The sequence below is a fragment of the Ranitomeya imitator genome, chromosome 2, assembly GCF_032444005.1.
Source record: "Ranitomeya imitator isolate aRanImi1 chromosome 2, aRanImi1.pri, whole genome shotgun sequence".
Taxonomy (NCBI): domain Eukaryota; kingdom Metazoa; phylum Chordata; class Amphibia; order Anura; family Dendrobatidae; genus Ranitomeya; species Ranitomeya imitator.
Window position 1 is genome coordinate 388994106 of NC_091283.1, and position 21219 is coordinate 389015324.

General features: G+C 43.6%; 1 protein-coding gene across 1 annotated transcript in view; it reads left to right on the top strand.

Annotated features, from left to right (window-relative positions):
- The window catches only part of LOC138664136 (gastrula zinc finger protein XlCGF17.1-like), a 31647-nt gene extending 15690 nt beyond the window's left edge, over positions 1-15957 (top strand). Inside the window, exons 2-3 of the mRNA XM_069750577.1 lie at positions 5322-5412; positions 14499-15957. Of these exons, the coding sequence (XP_069606678.1) occupies positions 14788-15306 (519 nt within the window). The 5' untranslated portion in view covers positions 5322-5412; positions 14499-14787 and the 3' untranslated portion in view covers positions 15307-15957. The remainder of the gene's footprint in view (positions 1-5321; positions 5413-14498) is intronic.
- Positions 15958-21219: the final 5262 nt, after the last annotated feature.

Consider the following 21219-nt stretch of genomic DNA (forward strand, 5'->3'; position numbering starts at 1 on the left):
TTGAAAGTGAAACTGCCAATCAGAGCGATTTGTAATATTTCACCTAAAAAAATGGTGAAATATTACAATCCAGCCATGGCCGATGCTCCAATATCATCGGCCATGGCTGGACACACTAATGTGCACCCACCCCACCCCTCCGATCGCCCCCCCCAGCCCCCCGATCTGTGGTCCGCTCCCCTCGGTCCTGTGCTCCGCTCCCCCGTCCTCCTGCCCGCTCCCCCCGTGCTCCAATCACACCCCCCGTGCTCCAAACAAACCCCCCCGCACTCCGATCTCACCCCCCGCACAGCGATCCCCCCCGTGCTCCGATCCACCCGCCCGCACAGCGATCCCCCACTCCGTGCTCCAATCCACCCCCCCGTGTTCCGATCCACCCCCCCCCGTGCTCTGACGCCCCCCCCCGTGCCCTGATCTCCCCCCCCTTATACTTACCTGGCCTCCCGGGGACCGTCCGTCTTCTTTCCTGGGCGCCGCCATCTTCCAAAATGGCGGGCGCATGTGCAGTGCGCCCGCCGAATCTGCCGGCCGGCAGATTCGTTCCAGAGTGAATTTTGATCACTGAGATATAACCTATCTCAGTGATCAAAATAAAAAATAAAAAAGTAAATGACCCCCCCCCCCCCTTTGTCACCCCCATAGGTAGGGACAATAAAAATAATATTTTTTTTTTTTCCCCACTAAGGTTGGGGTAAGAACTAGGGTTAGGGTTAGGGTTAGGGGTAGGGTTAGGGGTAGGGTTAGGGGTAGGGTTGGGGGTAGGGGTAGGGTTAGGGGTAGGGTTAGGGGTAGGGGTAGGGTTAGGGTTAGGGGTAGGGGTAGGGTTAGGAATGTGCACACATATTCTGGTCCTCTGCGGATTTTTCCGCTGCGGATTTGATAAATCCGCAGTGCTAAACCGCTGTGGATTTATGGCGGATTTACCATGTTTTTTCTGCGCATTTCAATGCGGTTTTACAACAGCGATTTTCTATTTGAGCAGTTGTAAAACCGCTGCGGAATCCGCAGAAAGAAGTGACATGCTGCGGAATGTAAACCGCTGCGTTTCCGTGCAGTTTTTCTGCAGCATGTGTACAGCGATTTTTGTTTTCCATAGGTTTGCATTGAACTGTAAACTCATGGGAAACTGCTGCGGATCCGCAGCGTTTTCCGCAGCGTGTGCACATACCTTTAGAATTAGGCTATGTGCACACGGTGCGGATTTGGCTGCGGATCCGCAGCAGTGTTCCATCAGGTTTACAGTACCATGTAAACATATGGAAAGCCAAATCCGCTGTGCCCATGGTGCGGAAAATACAGCGCGGAAACGCTGCGTTGTATTTTCCGCAGCATGTCAATTCTTTGTGCGGATTCCGCAGCGTTTTACACCTGTTCCTCAATAGGAATCCGCAGGTGAAATCCGGACAAAAAACACTGGCAATCCGCGGTAAATCCTCAGGTAAAACGCAGTGCCTTTTACCCGCGGATTTTTCAAAAATGGTGCTGAAAAATCTCATACGAATCCGCAACGTTGGCACATAGCATTAGGGCTAGGGTTGGGTTGGAATTAGGGTTGTGGTTAGGGTTAGGGGTGTGTTGGGGTTACGGGTGTGTTGGGGTTAGGGTTGTGATTAGGGTTACGGCTACAGTTGGGACAAGGGTTAGGGGTGTGTTGGAGTTAGAATTGAGGGGTTTCCACTGTTTAGGCACATCAGGGAGTCTCCAAACGCAACATGGCGCCACCATTGATTCCAGCCAATCTTGTATTCAAAAAGTCAAATGGTGCTCCCTCACTTCCGAGCCCCGACGTGCACCCAAACAGTGGTTTACCCCCACATATGGGGTACCAGCATACTCAGGACAAACTGCGCAACAATTACTGGGGTCCAATTTCTCCTGTTACCCTTGTGAAAATAAAGAAATGCTTGCTAAAACATCATTTTTGAGGAAAGAAAAATGATTTTTTATTTTCACGGCTCTGCGTTGTAAACGTCTGTGAAGCACTTGGGGGTTCAAAGTGCTCACCACATATCTAGATAAGTTCCTTGGGGGGTCTAGTTTCTAAAATGTGGTCACTTGTGGGGGGTTTCTACTGTTAAGCCACATCAGGGGCTCTGCAAACGCAACGTGACGCCCACAGAGCATTCCATCAAAGTCTGCATTTCAAAATGTCACTACTTCACTTCCGAGCCCCGGCATGTGCCCAAACAGTGGTTTACCCCCAAATATGGGGTATCAGCGTACTCAGGAGAAACTGGACAACAACTTTTGGGGTCAAATTTCTCCTGTTACCCTTTGTAAAATAAAAAATTGCAGGCTAAAAGATCATTTTTGAGAAAATAATTTTTTATTTTTATTTTCATGGCTCTGCTTTATAAACTTCTGTGAAGCACTTGGGGGTTCAAAGTCCTCACCACACATCTAGATTAGTTCCTTTGGGGGTCTAGTTTCCAAAATGGGGTCATTTCTGGGGGATCTCCAATGTTTAGGCACACAGGGGCTCTCCAAACGTGACATGGTGTCCGCTAATGATTGGAGCTAATTTTCCATTTAAAAAGCCAAATGGCGTGCCATCCCTTCCGAGCCCTGCCGTGTGCCCAAACAGTGGTTTACCCCCACATATAGGGTATCAGCGTACTCAGGACAAACTGGACAACAATATTTGGGGTCCAATTTCACCTATTATCCTTGGCAAAATAGGAAATTCCAGGCTAAAAAATCATTTTTGAGGAAAGAAAAATTATTTTTTATTTTCATGGCTCTGCGTTATAAACTTCTGTGAAGCACCTGGGGGTTTAAAGTGCTCAATATGCATCTAGATAAGTTCGTTGGGGGGTCTAGTTTCCAAAATGGGGTCACTTGTGGGGGAGCTCCAATGTTTAGGCACACAGGGGCTCTCCAAACGCGACATGGTGTCCGCTAACAATTGGAGCTAATTTTCCATTCAAAAAGTCAAATGGCGCGCCTTCCCTTCCGAGCCCTGCCGTGTGCCCAAACAGTGGTTTACCCCCACATATGAGGTATTGGCGTACTCGAGAGAAATTGCCCAACAAATTTTATGATCCATTTTATCCTACTGCCCATGTGAAAATGAAAAAATTGAGGCGAAAATAATTTTTTTGTGAAAAAAAAGTACTTTTTCATTTTTACAGATCAATTTGTGAAGCACCTGAGGGTTTAAAGTGCTCACTAGGCATCTAAATAAGTTCCTTGGGGGGTCTAGTTTCCAAAATGGGGTCACTTGTGGGGGAGCGCCAATGTTTAGGCACACAGGAGCTCTCCAAACGCGAGATGGTGTCCGCTAACGATGGAAATAATTTTTCATTCAAAAAGTCAAATGGCGCTCCTTCCCTTCCGAGCCTTACCATGTGCCCAAACAGTGGTTTACCCCCACATATGAGGTATCGGCGTACTCAGGAGAAATTGCCCAACACATTTTAGGATCCATTTCATCCTGTTGCCCATGTGAAAATGAAAAAATTGAGGCTAAAAGAATTTTTTTGTGAAAAAAAAAGTACTTTTTCATTTTTACGGATCAATTTGTGAAGCACCTGGGGGTTCAAAGTGCTCACTATGCATCTAGATAAGTTCCTTGGGGCGTCTAGTTTCCAAAATGGGGTCACTTGTGGGGGAGCTCCAATTTTTAGGCACACGGGGGCTCTCCAAACGTGACATGGTGTCCGCTAAAGAGTGCAGCCAATTTTTGATTCAAAAAGTCAAATGGCGCTCCTTCCCTTCCAAGCCCTGCCGTGCGCCCAAACAGTGGTTTACCCCCACATATGAGGTATCAGCGTACTCAGGACAAATTGGACAACAACTTTCGTGGTTCAGTTTCTCCTTTTACCATTGGGAAAATAAAAAAATTGTTGCTAAAAGATAATTTTTTGTGACTAAAAAGTTAAATGTTCATTTTTTCCTTCCATGTTGCTTCTGCTGCTGTGAAGCACCTGAAGGGTTAATAAACTTCTTGAATGTGGTTTTGAGTACCTTGAGGGGTGCAGTTTTTAGAATGGTGTCACTTTTGGGTATTTTCAGCCATATAGACCCCTCAAACTGACTTCAAATGTGAGGTGGTCCCTAAAAAAAATGGTTTTGTAAATTTCGTTGTAAAAATGACAAATCGCTGGTCAAATTTTAACCCTTATAACTTCCTAAAAAAAAAAATTTTGTTTCCAAAATTGTGCTGATGTAAAGTAAACATGTGGGAAATGTTATTTATTAACTATTTTGTGTCACATATCTCTCTGGTTTAACAGAATAAAAATTCAAAATGTGAAAATTGCGAAATTTTCAAAATTTTCGCCAAATTTCCGTTTTTATCACAAATAAACGCAGAATTTATTGACCTAAGTTTACCACTAACATGAAGCCCAATATGTAACGAAAAAACAATCTCAGAACCGCTAGGATCCGTTGAAGCGTTCCTGAGTTATTACCTCATAAAGGGACACTGGTCAGAATTGCAAAAAACGGCAAGGTCTTTAAGGTCAAAATAGGCTGGGTCATGAAGGGGTTAATTAAATAAATACACAGGTTTTTGTAATATTTTATTATCCTGGTAATCCACCTGAAGACCCTCGTTCTGTAAAAAAGGTAAAATAAAAAAACAACAATATCTGGAATGCTGTAGATAAGCCCCCGATGTATCCTAAAAGATCAGAAAAAGAGGTTAGATTATACTCACCCAGGGGCGGTTCCGGTCGGGTCCGATGGGTGTCGTGGTCCGATCCGGCTCCTCCTATCTTCATCAGATGACGTCCTCTTCTTGTCTTCATGCTGCGGCTCCAGCGCAGGTATACTTTGTCTGCCCTGTTGAGGGCAGAGCAAAGTACTGCAATGCGCAGGTGTCGGGAAAGGTCAGAGAGGCCCGGCGCCTGCGCACTGCAGTACTTTGCTCTGCCCTCAACAAGGCAGACAAAGTACGCCTGCGCCGGAGCCGCAGCGTGAAGACAAGAAGAGGACGTCATCGTAAGAAGATGGGAGGCCCCGGACCGGACCACGACGCTTATTGGATCGGACCGCCCGCCCGCCCAGGTGAGTATAATATAACCTCTTTTTCTCATCTTTTAGGATACATCGTGGGCTTATCTACAGCATTACAGAATGCTGTAGATAAGCCCCTGATGCCGGTGGGCTTAGCTCAACTTCGATTTTTGGGGGTGACAGGCTCCCTTTAAAATCAGGAGCCGACAGGTTGTGTTTATACAGGAGACCTGCAGTTATGTGATGATTGCCGCTTTCATTTTTAGTCGTCATGCTAATTTCTGATATTTTCTGTTCCTCTGATTTATTTCACACAACCTGTCTATCTGTCTGTGTGACTTTTACACTATTTTTTTCAGGATAAATATCTGCTCCATATTAATAGTACAGAGACATATGTGAGGGGTGATGAGTGGTGTAAAGAGGAGATTCCTACAGATAACTACACAGGTCAGTAGTGACCACTATTTGAAGAGAAGTCATATATTCTACTCATTCATTGTTTGTGGGGGTTTTATGTTGATTTTCCTGGCAAATCAATTTTTTTGCACAGAAATTTGAGGGTAATATCCATACATTCTGTTCCGTCCTTATACACACATGATTACTGCAGCCAACCATTTTCCATAACACCAACAAATTTGTCACCTGAGATCAGTGATAGGCTGCAGAGGTCACATACGTATCGTGCCTTTAGGGAAATTAAGTCAGTGAGGTAGCTGGGCAGCACTGGAAGAGAAGCTTCAGGGGATCAGTAAGGAGAGTATGATATACCGTATTTTCCCAAAAACATTTGGGAGGAAAATGGGTGGTGCGTCTTATAGTCCGAACACAGACTTACCGGGAGGTTCTGGACGTGGTGTAGCAGCGTCCCATCCTCAGGGAACCTGCGGTTGCAGAGGTGTGGCGATGCTGAGGCTCAGTGTCGGAGGTGCGCGGTGGTTTCCCTGTGGCCATCTTCCTGAAGCTGTGGGCCGCCAAAGGCAGCGATTGCGCGGATTGAGATCTCGGCTGACCTTTTGCCCTCTGCTGAGGCCTCAAGTGCGCAGATTCAGATCTCGGCGGCCTCTGCCTCACTGCCGACACCGGACCTGCAGCATTGCACCGCTGGGATATCCCGGGACTGCAGCATTGCCTCACTTCTGTCGCTCCGGCTTCCTGAGGAAGGGACCATGCCTCCTGTGACGAACACCGGCCCTCAAAGTAAGATACCTTAAATTCGGACTCCATCTTATAAAAATCTTTTTCCTGCTATTTTGCACCCCAAAATTTGGCATGCGTCTTGTGGTCCGGTGCGTCTTATAGTCCAAAAAATATGGTATGCACATTGAGCAGAGAGATGAGCAGATGTAGGAAGACCTGGTAAAAGAAAGTGCGTAATTTTGGAGAATCGGTTCACAATCACCAAAGCACTGAACAGTCTAACCAACTAGGTAAATCTGTTAGAAAGTCCATAGTCAAATGGGTCTATGGGGAATACGGAGCAGGTAAAATGAGCAACAGGTGGGTGGGATTTTGGAAAGGACTCACGTTTAGATGGAGAAATATCCTTGGAGAAATATCTCTAGTATGAAATCTGCTTTCTTCAATTTTGTTAAAGGGAATCTGTCACCCATTTTTTGTGATATGATGTAAAAATATCATTCAATTTAGTGTTACATAAGCATTATAGCAGTACTTTTGATACCCCTGACTCCCCACCTTTGATGCATAAATACCATTTTTAGCTCTTCTTCTGCGATGTATGTAAATCTCCTCGGTATGGTCCGATGGGCGGGGCTTATTCTCCTTTTCTCTCCCCCCCACCCCTCTCGGCTTGCTGTACATATTGTAATCTGTGAATATCACAGATTCCGTAGAGTTGCCGAGCGTGCACATTGACACGGCCTCTCGCGCATGTGCGGTATGCTTTGCCCAACTGCAGGAAAAGCTAAAAAGCATTAGTGCGCATGCGCCGGAAGTACTATGTCCTGGGAGTCTTTCGCTGTGTTCCTGGACATAGTTCACCCGCGCATGCGCACTAATGTTTTTTGGCTTTGCCCGCAGCTGGGCAAAGCATACTGCGCACACGCAGGAGGCAATTTGAAGGTACATGCGCGGGAACTGTATACGAACAACGCAATTCACAGAACGGAATGCGTACAGCACACCGATTGGAGTGGAGAGAGAGAGACCAGAACCAATACCCTTCGGACCAGACTGAGGATATTTCCATACAGCGCGGGAGCAATATAAAAGGTTTTTATGGGGGATTCATGGCGAGTCAGGGGGTTTCATAAGTAGTTGGGGAATGTATAGCTCACACTCTATTAGATGATATTTTTAGTTGATAGGTCAAAAAACTGGTGACAAATTCCCTTTAAAGGAAGGTCTTTCCAGGAGAGAGCTCAGATGGTAATTAGAGGCTCTGGGAGAATATAATTGTGGACAGTGCTGAGGTTCTGTAGCCTGGTTGGTAGGGTCAAAAGAATGAGATATGGTCTGCTTTAACATTCTTGTCTGGAAGGCAAAAGTGTGAGTACAAATCAGAGTAGGAGAATAGCAAGGAAATTCATATCAGGAGAGACAGAAAAAAGTCTTTAGAGAAAAATCCAACAACGGAAAATTTCCCAGTCATTCTGTGGTTAATGTGAGTGTTAGGACAAAAATAATATGTCACTACATGTTATTTACTTTACATATAGTCCTCACAAAAAATGTGGACTAGGCCAGCACTCCTATAATATTGAATGAATACATGATGCTAAATTAAGGATCAAAGATGAATTGAAACAATAATCCTTAACCAATTGAGGGCTGAACTACTTTTTGCCTCAAAAATCAAAGTAAAAATTTGAAATCACTTGTGGATCCAGTTTGCATTAATTTCATCACGGAAAGTCAAAATGTGACTCCAGAGTGTGTAAGGTGCTGATGTGCCAGTGTGTTACTTCTACAGTATTTGTTAGGCCTGTCCCACACGTCCAGATAATTCCGGTACCTGAAAAATCGGTACCGGAGTTATCCGTGTCCGTGTGCTCACGTGGCACATCAGTGTGGCACACGTGCGGCAGCCGTGTGCCGTCCGTGTGCCGACTGGGTACCACACGCACCGTGCAGGAGACAGCGCTAGAGTTAAGCACTGTCCCCTGCTTTGGGTGCTGAATCCAGAATTCATTCTTTCTTCCCAGCAGCGTTCGCTGGAGGGAAGGAATGAAAAATCAGGTTGTTTTTTTTTTTGTTTGTTAAAATAAAGTTCCCGGTAATCTCCCCCCCCCCTCCCCCTGTGCGCCCGCCCGCTGGCATTAAAATACCCAGCTCCCTCGATGCTTCCTCTCAGCGTCGCAGCTCTTCCTGTATGAGCGGTCACGTGGTGCCGCACATTACAGTGATGAATATGCGGCTCCACCCCTATGGGAGGTGGAGCCGCATATTCATCACTGTAATAAGCGGCACCACATGACCGCTCATACATGAAGAGCTGCGACGCTGAGAGGAACCATCGAGGGAGCCGGGTAAGTATTTTAATGCCAGCGGGCGGGCGCACAGGGGGAGGAAGGGGGGAGATTACCGGGAACTTTATTTTAACAACAAAAAAATAAAAAAAAAAACAGATTTTTCATTCCTTCGCTCCAGCGAATGCTGCTGGAGAGAAGAAAAGAATGGGGCTTCAGCACCACAAGCTGGGGGGACAGCGCTTACTTTAGCGCTGTCTCCTGCACGGCACACGGACTGCACACGGACAGCATCCGTGTGCGGTACGTGTTTTACACGGACCCATTGACTTTAATGGGTCCGTGTGATCCGTGCGCTCCCACGAACACTGACATGTCTCTGTGTTTTTCAAACGGACACACGGTCCGTGAAAACACGCTGACATGTGCAGAGACACATTGATTTTAATGTGTCTACGTGTGTCAGTGTCTCCGGTACGTGAGGAAACTGTCACCTCACGTACCGAAGCCACTGACGTGTGAAACCGGCCTCAAGGGTAAAGATGTGAACCAAATTACTCTATTTCTCCATCTACAGGACAAACCTTACTATTAGGCCGGCCTCACACTAGCGAGTTTTACGGACGTAAGAGAGGTGCTGAAAATACGGATTGCATACGGTACAATGCTTCTCTATGCCCCTGCTCCTATCAGCCGTATTTTACTGATCCGTATTATACGGACTTCTACGGCCGTAGAAAATCGCAGCATGCTGCGTTTGTCACCGTATTGCGCAAAAAATCCACCAATGAAAGTTTATGGGGGCCAGAAAAATACGGATTACACACGGACCATCAGTGTGACTTGCGAGAAATACGCAGCGATGTTAGAGAGAAAAGCCGGCAATTCAGCGCGGTGTACAGTAAAATCACATTGACAGCTTACAATAGAATATGTAGAATAAATGTGTACACATAGAATAGGATATATATATATATATATATATGTATATGTGTCATTGAGACACATATATGTATGTATATGTATATATTAATATTTAATACAGCGCTAGATAGCTTTAAAGCCAGTAATTCAATTGCTAGCTTTTGCTATCTCCTTCCTAAACCCGACATGATATGAGACATGGTTTACATACAGTAAACCATCTCATATCCCCATTTTTTTGGCATATTCCACACTACTAATGTTAGTAGTGTGTATGTGCAAAATTTGGGCGCTCTAGCTATTAAAATAAAGGGTTAAATGGCAGAAAAAATTGGCGTGGGCTCCCGCGCAATTTTCTCCGCCAGAGTAGTAAAGCCAGTGACTGAGGACAGATATTAATAGCCTGGAGAGGGTCCACGGTTATTGCCCCCTTCCCCCCCCAGGCTAAAAACATCTGCCCTCAGCCACCCCAGAAAAGGCACATCTGGAAGATGCGCCTATTCTGGCACTTGGCCACTCTCTTCCCATTCCCGTGTAGCGGTGGGATATGGGGTAATGAAGAGTTAATGTCACCTTGCTATTGTAAGGTGACATTAAGCCAGATTAATAATGGAGAGGCGTCAATTATGACACCTATCCATTATTAATCCAATTGTCTGAAATGGTTAAAAAATACACACACACGTTATTAAAAAGTATTTTAATGAAATAAACACACAGGTTGTTTTAATATTTTATTGCTCTCTCAATCCACCTCAAGACCCTCGCTCTGTAACAAAGGAAAAATAATAAACCAATAATATACATACCTTCCGTTGATCTGTAACGTCCCACGATGTAAATCCATCTGAAGGGGTTAAAATATTTTACAGGCAGGAGCTCTGCTATAATGCAGCTGTGCTCGTGCCTGTAAAACCCCGGGGAATGAAAGTAATGTAGGTCAATGACCTATAGTTACCTTCAGTCGCGGTGATGCGCCCTCTGCTGGTTGTCCTCATATGAACTCGAGCGTGGGAACTTTCCTGGAAATGGCACGCGCTAGTGATGTGCGTCCCCATTGCTGTTAATGGGCGCGCTAACGGACGCGTTGCACGGCGTTAACTTCGCCATGCAACGCTGTCCGTTAGCGCGGTCCCATTAACGCAATGGGAACCTAGCCTTAGACACACTCCAGTTTTTGATGGTAAAAAACCCCCAGAAATAACACATTTCTTACTAATTAAAACTTCCCAGTTGCTGTAAAGTAGTGGAGGGGTAAATATCACTAATTTTCAAACACTAAAGTAGAATAGGAAGGTAATAGATCTATTGCTAATGTTTCTCCGTAGCATATGTATTGTACTCCAGTAGCTTTACAGCATGCACATTATGTACACTCTGCTGCGCGCACACTCATATACACAACACTGTTGCATTTATGGTGGCTCAGTGGTTAGCACTGCAGCCTTGCAGCACTGGGTTCAAATCCCACCAAGGACAACATCTGCAAGGAGCTTGTATGTTCTCCATATGTTTGCGTGGGTAACCTTCCGGGTTCTCCGGTTTACCCCCACACGCCAAAGAAAAATAAGAGAGTTAAAATAAGTAAATGAATAAATGTACAGTACATGCACACTCAGATTTGCTACACAAACACATCTCTGCCACCCTCATAGAGCTCTACTTAAAATCCATTCTCAGCTCAATTATATAAGCAAAACAGACACACAGCTCAGTTACGACACTCGGCTCACATACATCATCAAAACACCTCACAGCTCAACTACAGCACACTTAGATCACCTATATCATCAAAACACATACAGCTCAGCTACAACACACTCAGATCTTGTACCTCATCAAAAAACAATTGAGTGAGTAACCTACCAGTGTGGAGGACAGAAGGAGGTCTTGAGCGAAACGGAGCTCAATGATATTTAGGTACTACCTAATGCCCCCTTTTTCGGCATTGTCTTGCTGTTTCCTCTCTGGCACTCCTATAGTTACTTTCATTTAGAACAGAACAGAATATATTAATTCACAATTGCTATTTCTTCCTAACTGCACAGATTAATATCCCTGAAAGTTGTCTGAGTTGGGATTATACAGTGATTGTGCAAGTGTTCCCTTTTTTGACCAGTGTATATATTTTAAGTTGTCTTTTAATATTTTTAAAGGTGGGGCCTTAATAGGGATGTTGGACTGGCTCAGTGATAAACTGGCTATTGGATTTAGGAGGGCACTCTATTTGTGTGCATGTTTCCAGAAGGACCACCCCCCGCTGCTTGTAGCATGTGTAATCACCATCAGGCATGTTTACTGAGCGCGTCTCCCTAAACCAGATTGTAACACATTCTAAAGGTACCTTCACACTGAACGATATCGCTAGCTATCCGTGACGTTGCAGCGTCCTGGCTAGCGATATCGCTCAGTTTGACACGCAGCAGCGATCAGGATCCTGCTGTGATATCGTTGGTCGCTGCAGAAAGTCCAGAACTTTATTTCGTCGCTGGACCTCCCGCAGACATCGCTGAATCGGCGTGTGTGACGCAGATTCAGCGATGTCTTCACTGGTAACCAGGGTAAACATCGGGTTACTAAGCGCAGGGCCGCGCTTAGTAACCCGATGTTTACCCTGGTTACCAGCGTAAAAGTTAAAAAAAACAAACACTACATACTTACCTTCCGCTTTCTGTCCCCCGCTGTGCTTCTCTGCACTGTGAGCGCCGGCCAGCCGGAAAGCAGAGCACAGCGGTGACGTCACCGCTCTGCTTTCCGGCCGCTGTGCTTACACAGTGCAGAGAAGCACAGCGCCAGGGGACAGACAGCGGAAGGTAAGTATGTAGTGTTTGTTTGTTTTTTTACTTTTACGCTGGTAACCAGGGTAAACATTGGGTTACTAAGCGCGGCCCTGCGCTTAGTAACCCGATGTTTACCCTGGTTACCAGGGGACCGGAATCGTTGGTCGCTGGAGAGCTGTCTGTGTGACAGCTCTCCAGCGACCAAACAGCGACGCTGCAGCGATCGGGATCGTTGTCTGGATCGCTGCAGCGTCGCTCAGTGTGAAGGTACCTTAACACGTCTGAAGGGCGGCTGAAGTAACATCTTTCATGAGATAATCTACCCATACACTATAAAACAATGACGGAGCTGCAGTGTCTGGGAAGTAAAACAAAAAGCGAGAACCACATAAAAAACGATCAAAAAGTCCCGTATATTATAATGTGAAAACATAATAGTTTATTAGTTAAACAGGTACAATAACGGAAAAAACAAGAATAAGGATTTTACATTAAAATTACACACAAACAAGGACCAGGGAAATAAAATGCTGAATAGAAATGCCAGAGTAAATATGAACAAACAAAATGTAATAAAGTAAAATTAAAACCAATGCTACAGAGGACAGAAATATGTGAAAAATGAATAAAGTGCTTGTGCAAGAAAAAAGGAAGAATCTAAATCGTGATTAATATAGGTACGTGGTAAATATCCAACTGTAGGTCATTAGATTCAAAAGTGCTCATTGTAAATGTGAAAAAATAATTAGCATAATGCAGCACTGAGTAAGGTGTGTGTAGATGCACACTGAGAAGATAGTAATCAATTTTAAAAAGGAACTAAGTAGAAAGTAACTTACAGTGGCAATAAGGATCCCTGACACCCGGATGGTGTCCACCCCAACGCGCGTTTCGGCACGCTGCCTTTGTCATGGAAGTGAGCGTAGAGGACATTGTTACTCTTCTATCTCTATAGCTTTGTAATGATGAAGTCTGTATGATTCTATGCCTAGGCTAGCCAAACTCGGCATTATAATACAGTACAGATAGCTATAGTACTGACATACTCCATGACAAATGTATACATCATGAAGAAGGTCAGGTGTGTGAAGCTGCTCAGGAACTCAGAATGTTCCACAAATGGCAATTGCCAGCTTTGTTATACAGTCTGCATTTTCAGATAACAGATTGTTTTTAGCTAATAGTTTGTTTCAATAGCAAAGTTAAAAAATAAAAATACCACAACCTGTTGACCTAATATAACCTATTAGCTTTGACATTTACTGCTGCCACCACTGCTTTTAATTGAATTATACTACAATCTGTATAAAATTATATACTCGAGTATAAGCCGACCCGAGTATAAGCCAACCCCCCTAATTTTGCCACAAAAATCTGGGAAAACTTATTGACTCGAGTATAAGCCTTGGGTGGAAAATGCAGCAGCTACAGGTGAATTTCAAAAATAAAAATAGATGCTCCATACCGTTCATTATGGCCCCATAGATGCTCCATATAAAGCTGTGCCATATAGTGCTCTGCACCGTTCATTATTGCCCCATAGCTGTGCCATATAGTGCTCTGCACCGTTCATTATTGCCCCATAGCTGTGCCATATAGTGCTCTGCACCGTTCATTATTGCCCCATAGCTGTGCCATATAGTGCTCTGCACCGTTCATTATTGCCCCATAGCTCTGCCATATAGTGCTCTGCACCGTTCATTTTTGCCCCATAGATGCTCCGTATAAAGCTGTGCCATTGCTGCTGCTGCAATAATAAAAAAAAAAAAAATGCCATACTCGCCTCTCTTGCTTGCAGCTCTTCAGCGTCCCGTCTTGGCGTCTCTCCGCACTGACTGATCAGGCAGAGGGCGCCGCACACACTATATGCGTCATCGCGCCCTCTGACCTGAACAGTCAGAGCAAGAGGACGCGAAGACAGAGCGGCGCCCGGCGTGTGGAACGCGGACAGGTGAATATAAAATACTTACCTGCTCCCGGCATCCCGCTCCTTCCCCCGGACAGCTGGTCTCCGGGTGCCGCAGCCTCTTCCTCTATCAGCGGTCACCGTTACCGCTCATTAGAGAAATGAATATGCGGCTCCACCCCTATAGGAGTGGAGTTCATATTCATTTCTCTAATGAGCGGTCCCACGTGACCGCTGAACAGGGGAAGAGCTGTGGCACCCGGAGACCGTGGGACTGCAGGGGGAGCGTCAGGACCGCCGGGACTAGGTAAGTATGCCTCAGTGCCCTCTCCCCCTCACCCGCCGACCCCACCACCGACCGTGACTCGAATATAAAAAATTTGGGCTGAAAATCTCGGCTTATACTCGAGTATATACGGTATGTAGAAATGTTATAACATATATAATTGCAATGCACTGTTGCCAAATTTATTTTTATTTTATTCTTGGTAGATGACTGTAGCTCAGAGGAACATTTGATATTTTCGGATTTGAAAGCAGATGATCGTGTTATCACACCATATACATGTGAAGAACATGCCATTATCCCAAACAAACCTCCAGCTATTCACAGTAAAAATCTACCATCTGATCCTTTTCAATGGCTCCCATCATCTGATTCATCGACTCTGAAGCAGACGAATAATAACATAAACATAAAAGAGTTCAGACTGTGGAGAAGTCACATCCGTGTTTGCAGTGTGGGAAATGTTTTTCAAGGAAATTAACTCTTGTCACGCATATGAGAATTCACACTGGGGAGAAGCCGTTTTCATGTTCCAAGTGTGAAAAATGTTTTACAGATAAATCAAATCTTGCTGTACATCAGAGAAGTCACACAAAAGAGAAGCCATTTTCATGTTCAGAATGTGGAAAATGTTTTGCGGGGAGATCAGGTCTTGTAATACATCAGAGAAGTCACACAGGGCAAAAGCCATTTTTATGTTCAGAATGTGGGAAATGTTTTAATGAAAAATCAGGTCTTGCAAAACATCAGAGGACTCACACAGGGGAGAAATATTCATGTTCAGAGTGTGGGAAACATTTTTCAGAAAAATTTCATCTTGCGACACATCAGAGAACTCACACAGGAGAAAAGCAATTTTCATGTTCCATATGTGGGAAATGTTTTACAGCAAAAGGATACCTGGTTGCACATCAGAGAATCCACACAAAGGAAAAGCCATTTTCATGTTCCGAATGTGGGAAATCTTTGACAGAGAAAACAAGTCTTGTAATGCATCAGAGAAGTCACACATAAAAAAGTCATTTTCATCTTCAAATTATGGAAAATGTTTACTCACTATTCATATTTTCATGATCTTCAGAGAACGGACACAGGGAAGAAGCCATACTCATGTTCAGAATGAGAGAATATCTGTACAAAAATACTGTCATGTTAAATAGAAGAGAAGTTATTTTATTTTTAAAATCATTTTATTGACATTCTACAAGAAAAAAATGCAGTACATTAGTTCATATGCAAGAAAAAGGGAATGCAATTTAGAGCACCAGCTGATAGTTTGGAAATGTATGCAATTACCAATAAACATCTCTAATTGGAGAGCAAACAATCTAAATACTACATATACGTTAATCATATGTTAAATATATTCTACATTTATATTATGAGTATATCTGTTTTAAAAGGGTTGTCCAATGATGCACTCTTCCTCACAATTTAACATCTTTCGCGAACTGAGGCTGCTAAAATTGCAACCAACCATCCAATACCCCACTTGTCTAATCATTTGAACAGGATGTCCTTTTAATTAGATGAGTCCACCAGGAACTGCTCACATAAATCATTGTTTATCCACTCTTGATATCAGATCAAATGTGAGTGGTGGTCCAACAATGTTATTAAAACTTGCTACCTGTCATTATTAAACAACTTGCTGTTAAAACTTTTACCTTTGCGTTTGGACTGTATTTCTTTATTTTTTCAATGTTAAGATATTTCCTTAGAGCCTATGAAATTGAGGGAGAACTGATATTTTGTATTTATATAACTGCGCAAAAAATTAGGTTGGTGTGGGAACAAATGCTGCAAAGTAGGAAATCCTTTAAAAATAGAAGTTTTAATAGTTTTATTTTTAACAAATAATAAAATGAAAACTGAATAAACAAAAGTCAATAATTAAGTCAAATCAATATTTGGTGTGACTACGCTTTATCTTCAAAACAGCATACATTTTTCTAGGTAAATGTACACCCAGTTTTTAAAGAAACTCTGCATGCTGATTGTTCCTAACATGGACACCTAAACTTCAGATTTTTGGATGTAGGCTTGCGCAAATTCTTTTGTCCAAGTGATCCAAGACAGACTCGATAATGTTGAGATTGGGTCATTGTGGGGCCATGTCACTTCTAGGATGGTATTGCATGATTGAGTAGTATTAACCTGTATTTCTTAGCAGTGTGGATCCGAGACAGTGGTTTGACTGACCACATCCGGAGTGGTCCTGCCACACCCATTTACTGTTTGTAGGAGCGGTGCCATAAGTAGTTCTCATGGAAGAATTATGGCCAAAAGCAAAGACCAACTGAATCAATTACCGTATGTACAAAAATATAGGAACCGAGGTGCAAAAAAATGTCAGGAGGTGTTTTGGACTGATGAAGCAACATTTTAAATATCTGATTGTTACACAGGTAGTTTTTTGTATAGAATGGTCCAATTTATGTTGGTTTGATCAGGATTAACAGTAACTTAAATTCTGAGAAATACAAGCAGTAAATGCTATACCATCAGGGAGACATCTGATTGACTCCAAATATATTCTGAAGCAGGACTATGACCTCATCAACATAAAAAGAAAAAGAAGCCCTCAAGGACGATATGGTCCAAGAAAGTCTACATTCCCAGAAGATCTGGGGTTGGTTCTTCAAGATGTCTAAAACAACCTCCCTGTTGAGTTTCTTCAAAAACTGTGTGCCTAAAAGAATTGATGCTGTTAAAAGACAAATAGTGGTCCCCAAAAATATTGATTTGTATAGATTTCTCTGTTATTCATTTACGGCAGGGGTGTCAAACTGCATTCCTCGAGAGCCGCAAACCATGCGTGTTTTCAAGATTTCCTTAAGGTACCTTCACGCTGAACAACTTAACAACGATAACGATAGCGATCCGTGACATTGCAGCATCCTGGATAGCGATATCATTGTGTTTGACACGCAGTAGCGATCAGGATCCTGCTGTGACATCGCTGGTCGGAGCTAGAAGGCCAGAACCTTATTTCGTGGCTGGATCACCCGCTGACATAGCTGAATCGGCGTGTGTGACACCGATCCAGCGATGTCTTCACTGGTACCCAGGGTAAACATCGGGTTACTAAGCGCAGGGCCGCGCTTAGTAACCCGATATTTACCATTGTTACCATTGTAAATGTAAAAAAAAAAAAAAACACTACATACTTACATTCCGGTGTCTGTCGCGTCCCTCGCCGTCAGCTTCCCGCACTGACTGTGAGCGCCGGCCGTAAAGCACAGCGGTGACGTCACCGTTGTGCTCTGCTTTCCGGCCGGCCCTCACAGTCAGTGCGGGAAGCTGACGGCGAGGGACGCGACAGACACCGGAATGTAAGTGTGGCACCCCTAGGGGTATTTGCCACAAAAATAGTTACTGACAGTAAGTACAAATACTAAAATAGCAAGACTGCACTACCACCTCCGGCCAGAAGGGGGAGCTCCAGAGACTCCCCTTGATCCATTCAGGTCTGAGAGAAGAAATGGCAGTTGGGCTAAGGAGCTGAAAGTGAGAGGTCATACAGTTGAATCTCTAACAGCCCTGTGACTGTTACCAGGCCTAAATCACCGGCCTGAGGAGAAGAGGGATAGAGAAAAAGGACATTGTGAGAACCGGGTAGCATTAATCACTACCCAGAACAGGCACAAAGACGGATACCGGATCCGTGGCTGTATTCATTATATATAATACAGCAACCGGAAAAACGTGAGGTGATATCAGCTTCACTAGGGCCGGACGCAGCAACAGACACAGAGTTCAGCGGTACTCCCAGAGGAGGTAAACCGATAAAAGGACTCGGGTTGCCCGTCGAACCAGGACCCGGAGGGGACAGATTGGGCCGGCAGCCAGTTCACAGCAGCAGGGCCACACAGAAATTGTGCACAATAAGAGGCGAAGACCCCGGCAGGGTCAAAGTAACTCAGAGTTCCCATACAGACTCCGGTGACAGGACTGGTTGTAAATCCTTTTATGTTAAAGTAAACTGGTTAAACGTTTCAGTGCCTCAGTCTTTCATTTGGACAATAGCCATCTATCCAGGATCGGGATCGTCACCGCTGGGAGAACCTGCTGCTGATCAAGTAAGTGCCTGTCCCCTCATGATACCCCTTACACTGTGCATTGCCTGAGGCCACAGCACCGGGTCAAGCCACCCGTGACATCCCCCTCAAGAGACAGACTCCATTGGTCCGGTGCTGGGAATCCCGGTCTCCTGGGCGTCACATAAGTATGTAGTGTTTGTTTGGTTTTTTACATTTACAATGGTAACAATGGTAAATATCGGGTTACTAAGCGCGGCCCTGCGCTTAGTAACCCGATGTTTAACCTGGTTACCCGGGGACCTCGGCATCGTTGGTCGCTGGAGAGCTGTCTGTGTGACAGCTCTCCAGCGACCACACAACGGCTAAACAGTGACGCTGCAGCGATCGGCATCGTTGTCTATATCGCTGCAGCGTCGCTTAATGTGACGGTACCTTTAGCATTGCACAAGGTGCTGTAATCATGATCTTTGTAGGTGATTAAATTATCACCTGTGCAGTACAAGGAAATCCTGAAAAAATGACCTGTTTGCAGCCCTTGAGGAATGCAGTTTGACACCTCTGATTTACGGTACTTTGCTTTTTGTTAACTGTTGGAAATATACTATTAACCCTGCTGTTTTTTTTTAAACATTCTTACTTTGCATCATTTTCTCCACACATACCTAAAAAATGTTCATAGCACTTAGTGAAGAATTTCCTGGCTACATAATTAGTATGGTTCTGAAAACACTTTTTACATTCATTTGAGGAATTAGAGAATGGAAGGGGTATGACTGAATAGAAGGGGTATAGTGAAAACGAATGCGTAAACCAATTTGTAATGGGCAATTATCTCCCTCTGAACCCAAGTGTTGATCAGACTAGATCAACATTCATAACAAGATTTTTACACATTTACATAAGTATTTTTTTTGTTCTAAGTAATTACTTATACCTTTTGTGAAAACATCAACTGTGCTGCTTTTTTGCCAGCTACAGATGTCAGTTATTCCACAGATTAATAGCTCTCAATGTGAAGAACCTTTGTCGCCTCTATATATTGAACCTTTTTTCCACCATTAAATAGTTTTTACAGTCTCTTGCAAAAGTAAGGATTAAGTTCTGGACTGTGACTAGGCCACTTTAAAACATTTACATGTTTCCCCTGAAATGACTCAAGTGTTGCTTTATCAATATGCTTTGGGTCATTGTCTTGTTGGAAGGTGAATCTCAGTCTCAAATCACGGACAGATTGAAACAGGTCTTGCTCAGGTATATCCCTATACTTCATACCATCCATCTTCTCCTCGACTCAGATCATTTTGTCCCTACTGCCGAAAACCATTCCCACAGCAAGATGCTTCCACCACCATGCTCCACTATGGGAATGGTGTTCTTGTGGTGATGAATTGTTTGTTTTTTCGTCAGTCATAACATTTATCTTGGTGGCCAAAAAGGTCAATTTTGATCTCATCTGACCCAAGCACATGTCTTTTGGTAAACTTAAAATGAGCCTAATAATTTTTGTGCCCACTCTTCCATAAGGCCACCTCTTTGGAGTGTACGGCTTATTGTGGGCGTATGGACAGATACTCCAGTTTCTGCTTGAGTACTCTGCAGCTCCTTCAGGGTTACCTTTGGTCTCTGTGCTGCCTCTCTGATTAATGCCCTCCTTGCCTGGGCTGAGAGTTTTGGTGAGGGGCCTTCTGTCAGGCTTGTTATGGTACCATGTTCTTTCCATTTCATAATGGATTTAATGGTGTTCCGAGGCATCATCAGAGATTGGGATTTTTTTTTATAACCCAACCTTGACTTACACTTCTCAACAACTTTGTCGCCAATTTGTTTGTAGATCATCTTGGTCTTCATGGTGTTATTTGGTAAGTGATGCCTCTTGCTTAATGGTGTTGCAGCCTCTGTGCCTTTCAGAAAAGGTAAAGTGTATATTTACTGACAGACCATGTGACACTTAGATTGCACACAGGTGGACTTCCTTTCACTAAGCATGTGAGTTATGAAGGTAATTGCTTGCACCAGAAATATTTGGGAGTTTCATCGCAAAAGAGGCGAGTACATATGCACATTCCAATTTTTAGTTATTTGCTCCCATAAATGTAATTTATGCTTATATTTTTCTCATTTCACTTCACCAACTTAGACTATTGGATTAAAATTTTTAAACACAGGTTGTAATGTAGGAAAATAGGTAAACAACCCAAGGGGTTAAGTACTTTCACAAGCCATTGTATATGGCACTATCACTGTTTAGTTTGTGCTGTCTTGGCCAGAATTTTTGGTTTCCACAAAGTTTTTTGTTTGTGTTTTTAAATCTTTTACCCAGATATATTTATGGTTACCGAAGTACAATGATGATAAGCATTCCATAAGTTATTAAACTTTTATTAACACATACATCAACTTTATACAAAGACTCAATATTTATAGGATTGGTTCTTGTTTTTAAATACTTCTGCAATTTGACCTGGAATGCTGGATATCAGTGTTTGGGCCAAATGATGACTGATGGCAGCCTATTCTTGCCTAATCATTGCATAAGTTTATTATAATTTCTGTACTCTGAACTGACCACAGGTTCTCAATAGGATTGAGATCTAGTAGGTTTCTTTGCGATGGATCCAAAATTTTAATGTTTTGTTTTTGTTCTGTTAGGGTGGTTTCATACTTGCGTTTATGTCTGCAGCGTTTTTTGCACAAAAAAAGCATGCTTTTTTTCCCTATATTTAACATTGAAAACGCATGCGTTTTTTTGTGCATGCGTTTGCATGCGTTTTTGAACGCATGCATTTTTTTACTGCATACGTTCATTTTCAAAAATGCAAATTGTAGTATTTTTGAGGGGCGTTTTTTGGACACATAAAAATGCATGCGTTTTCATGCGTTTTTT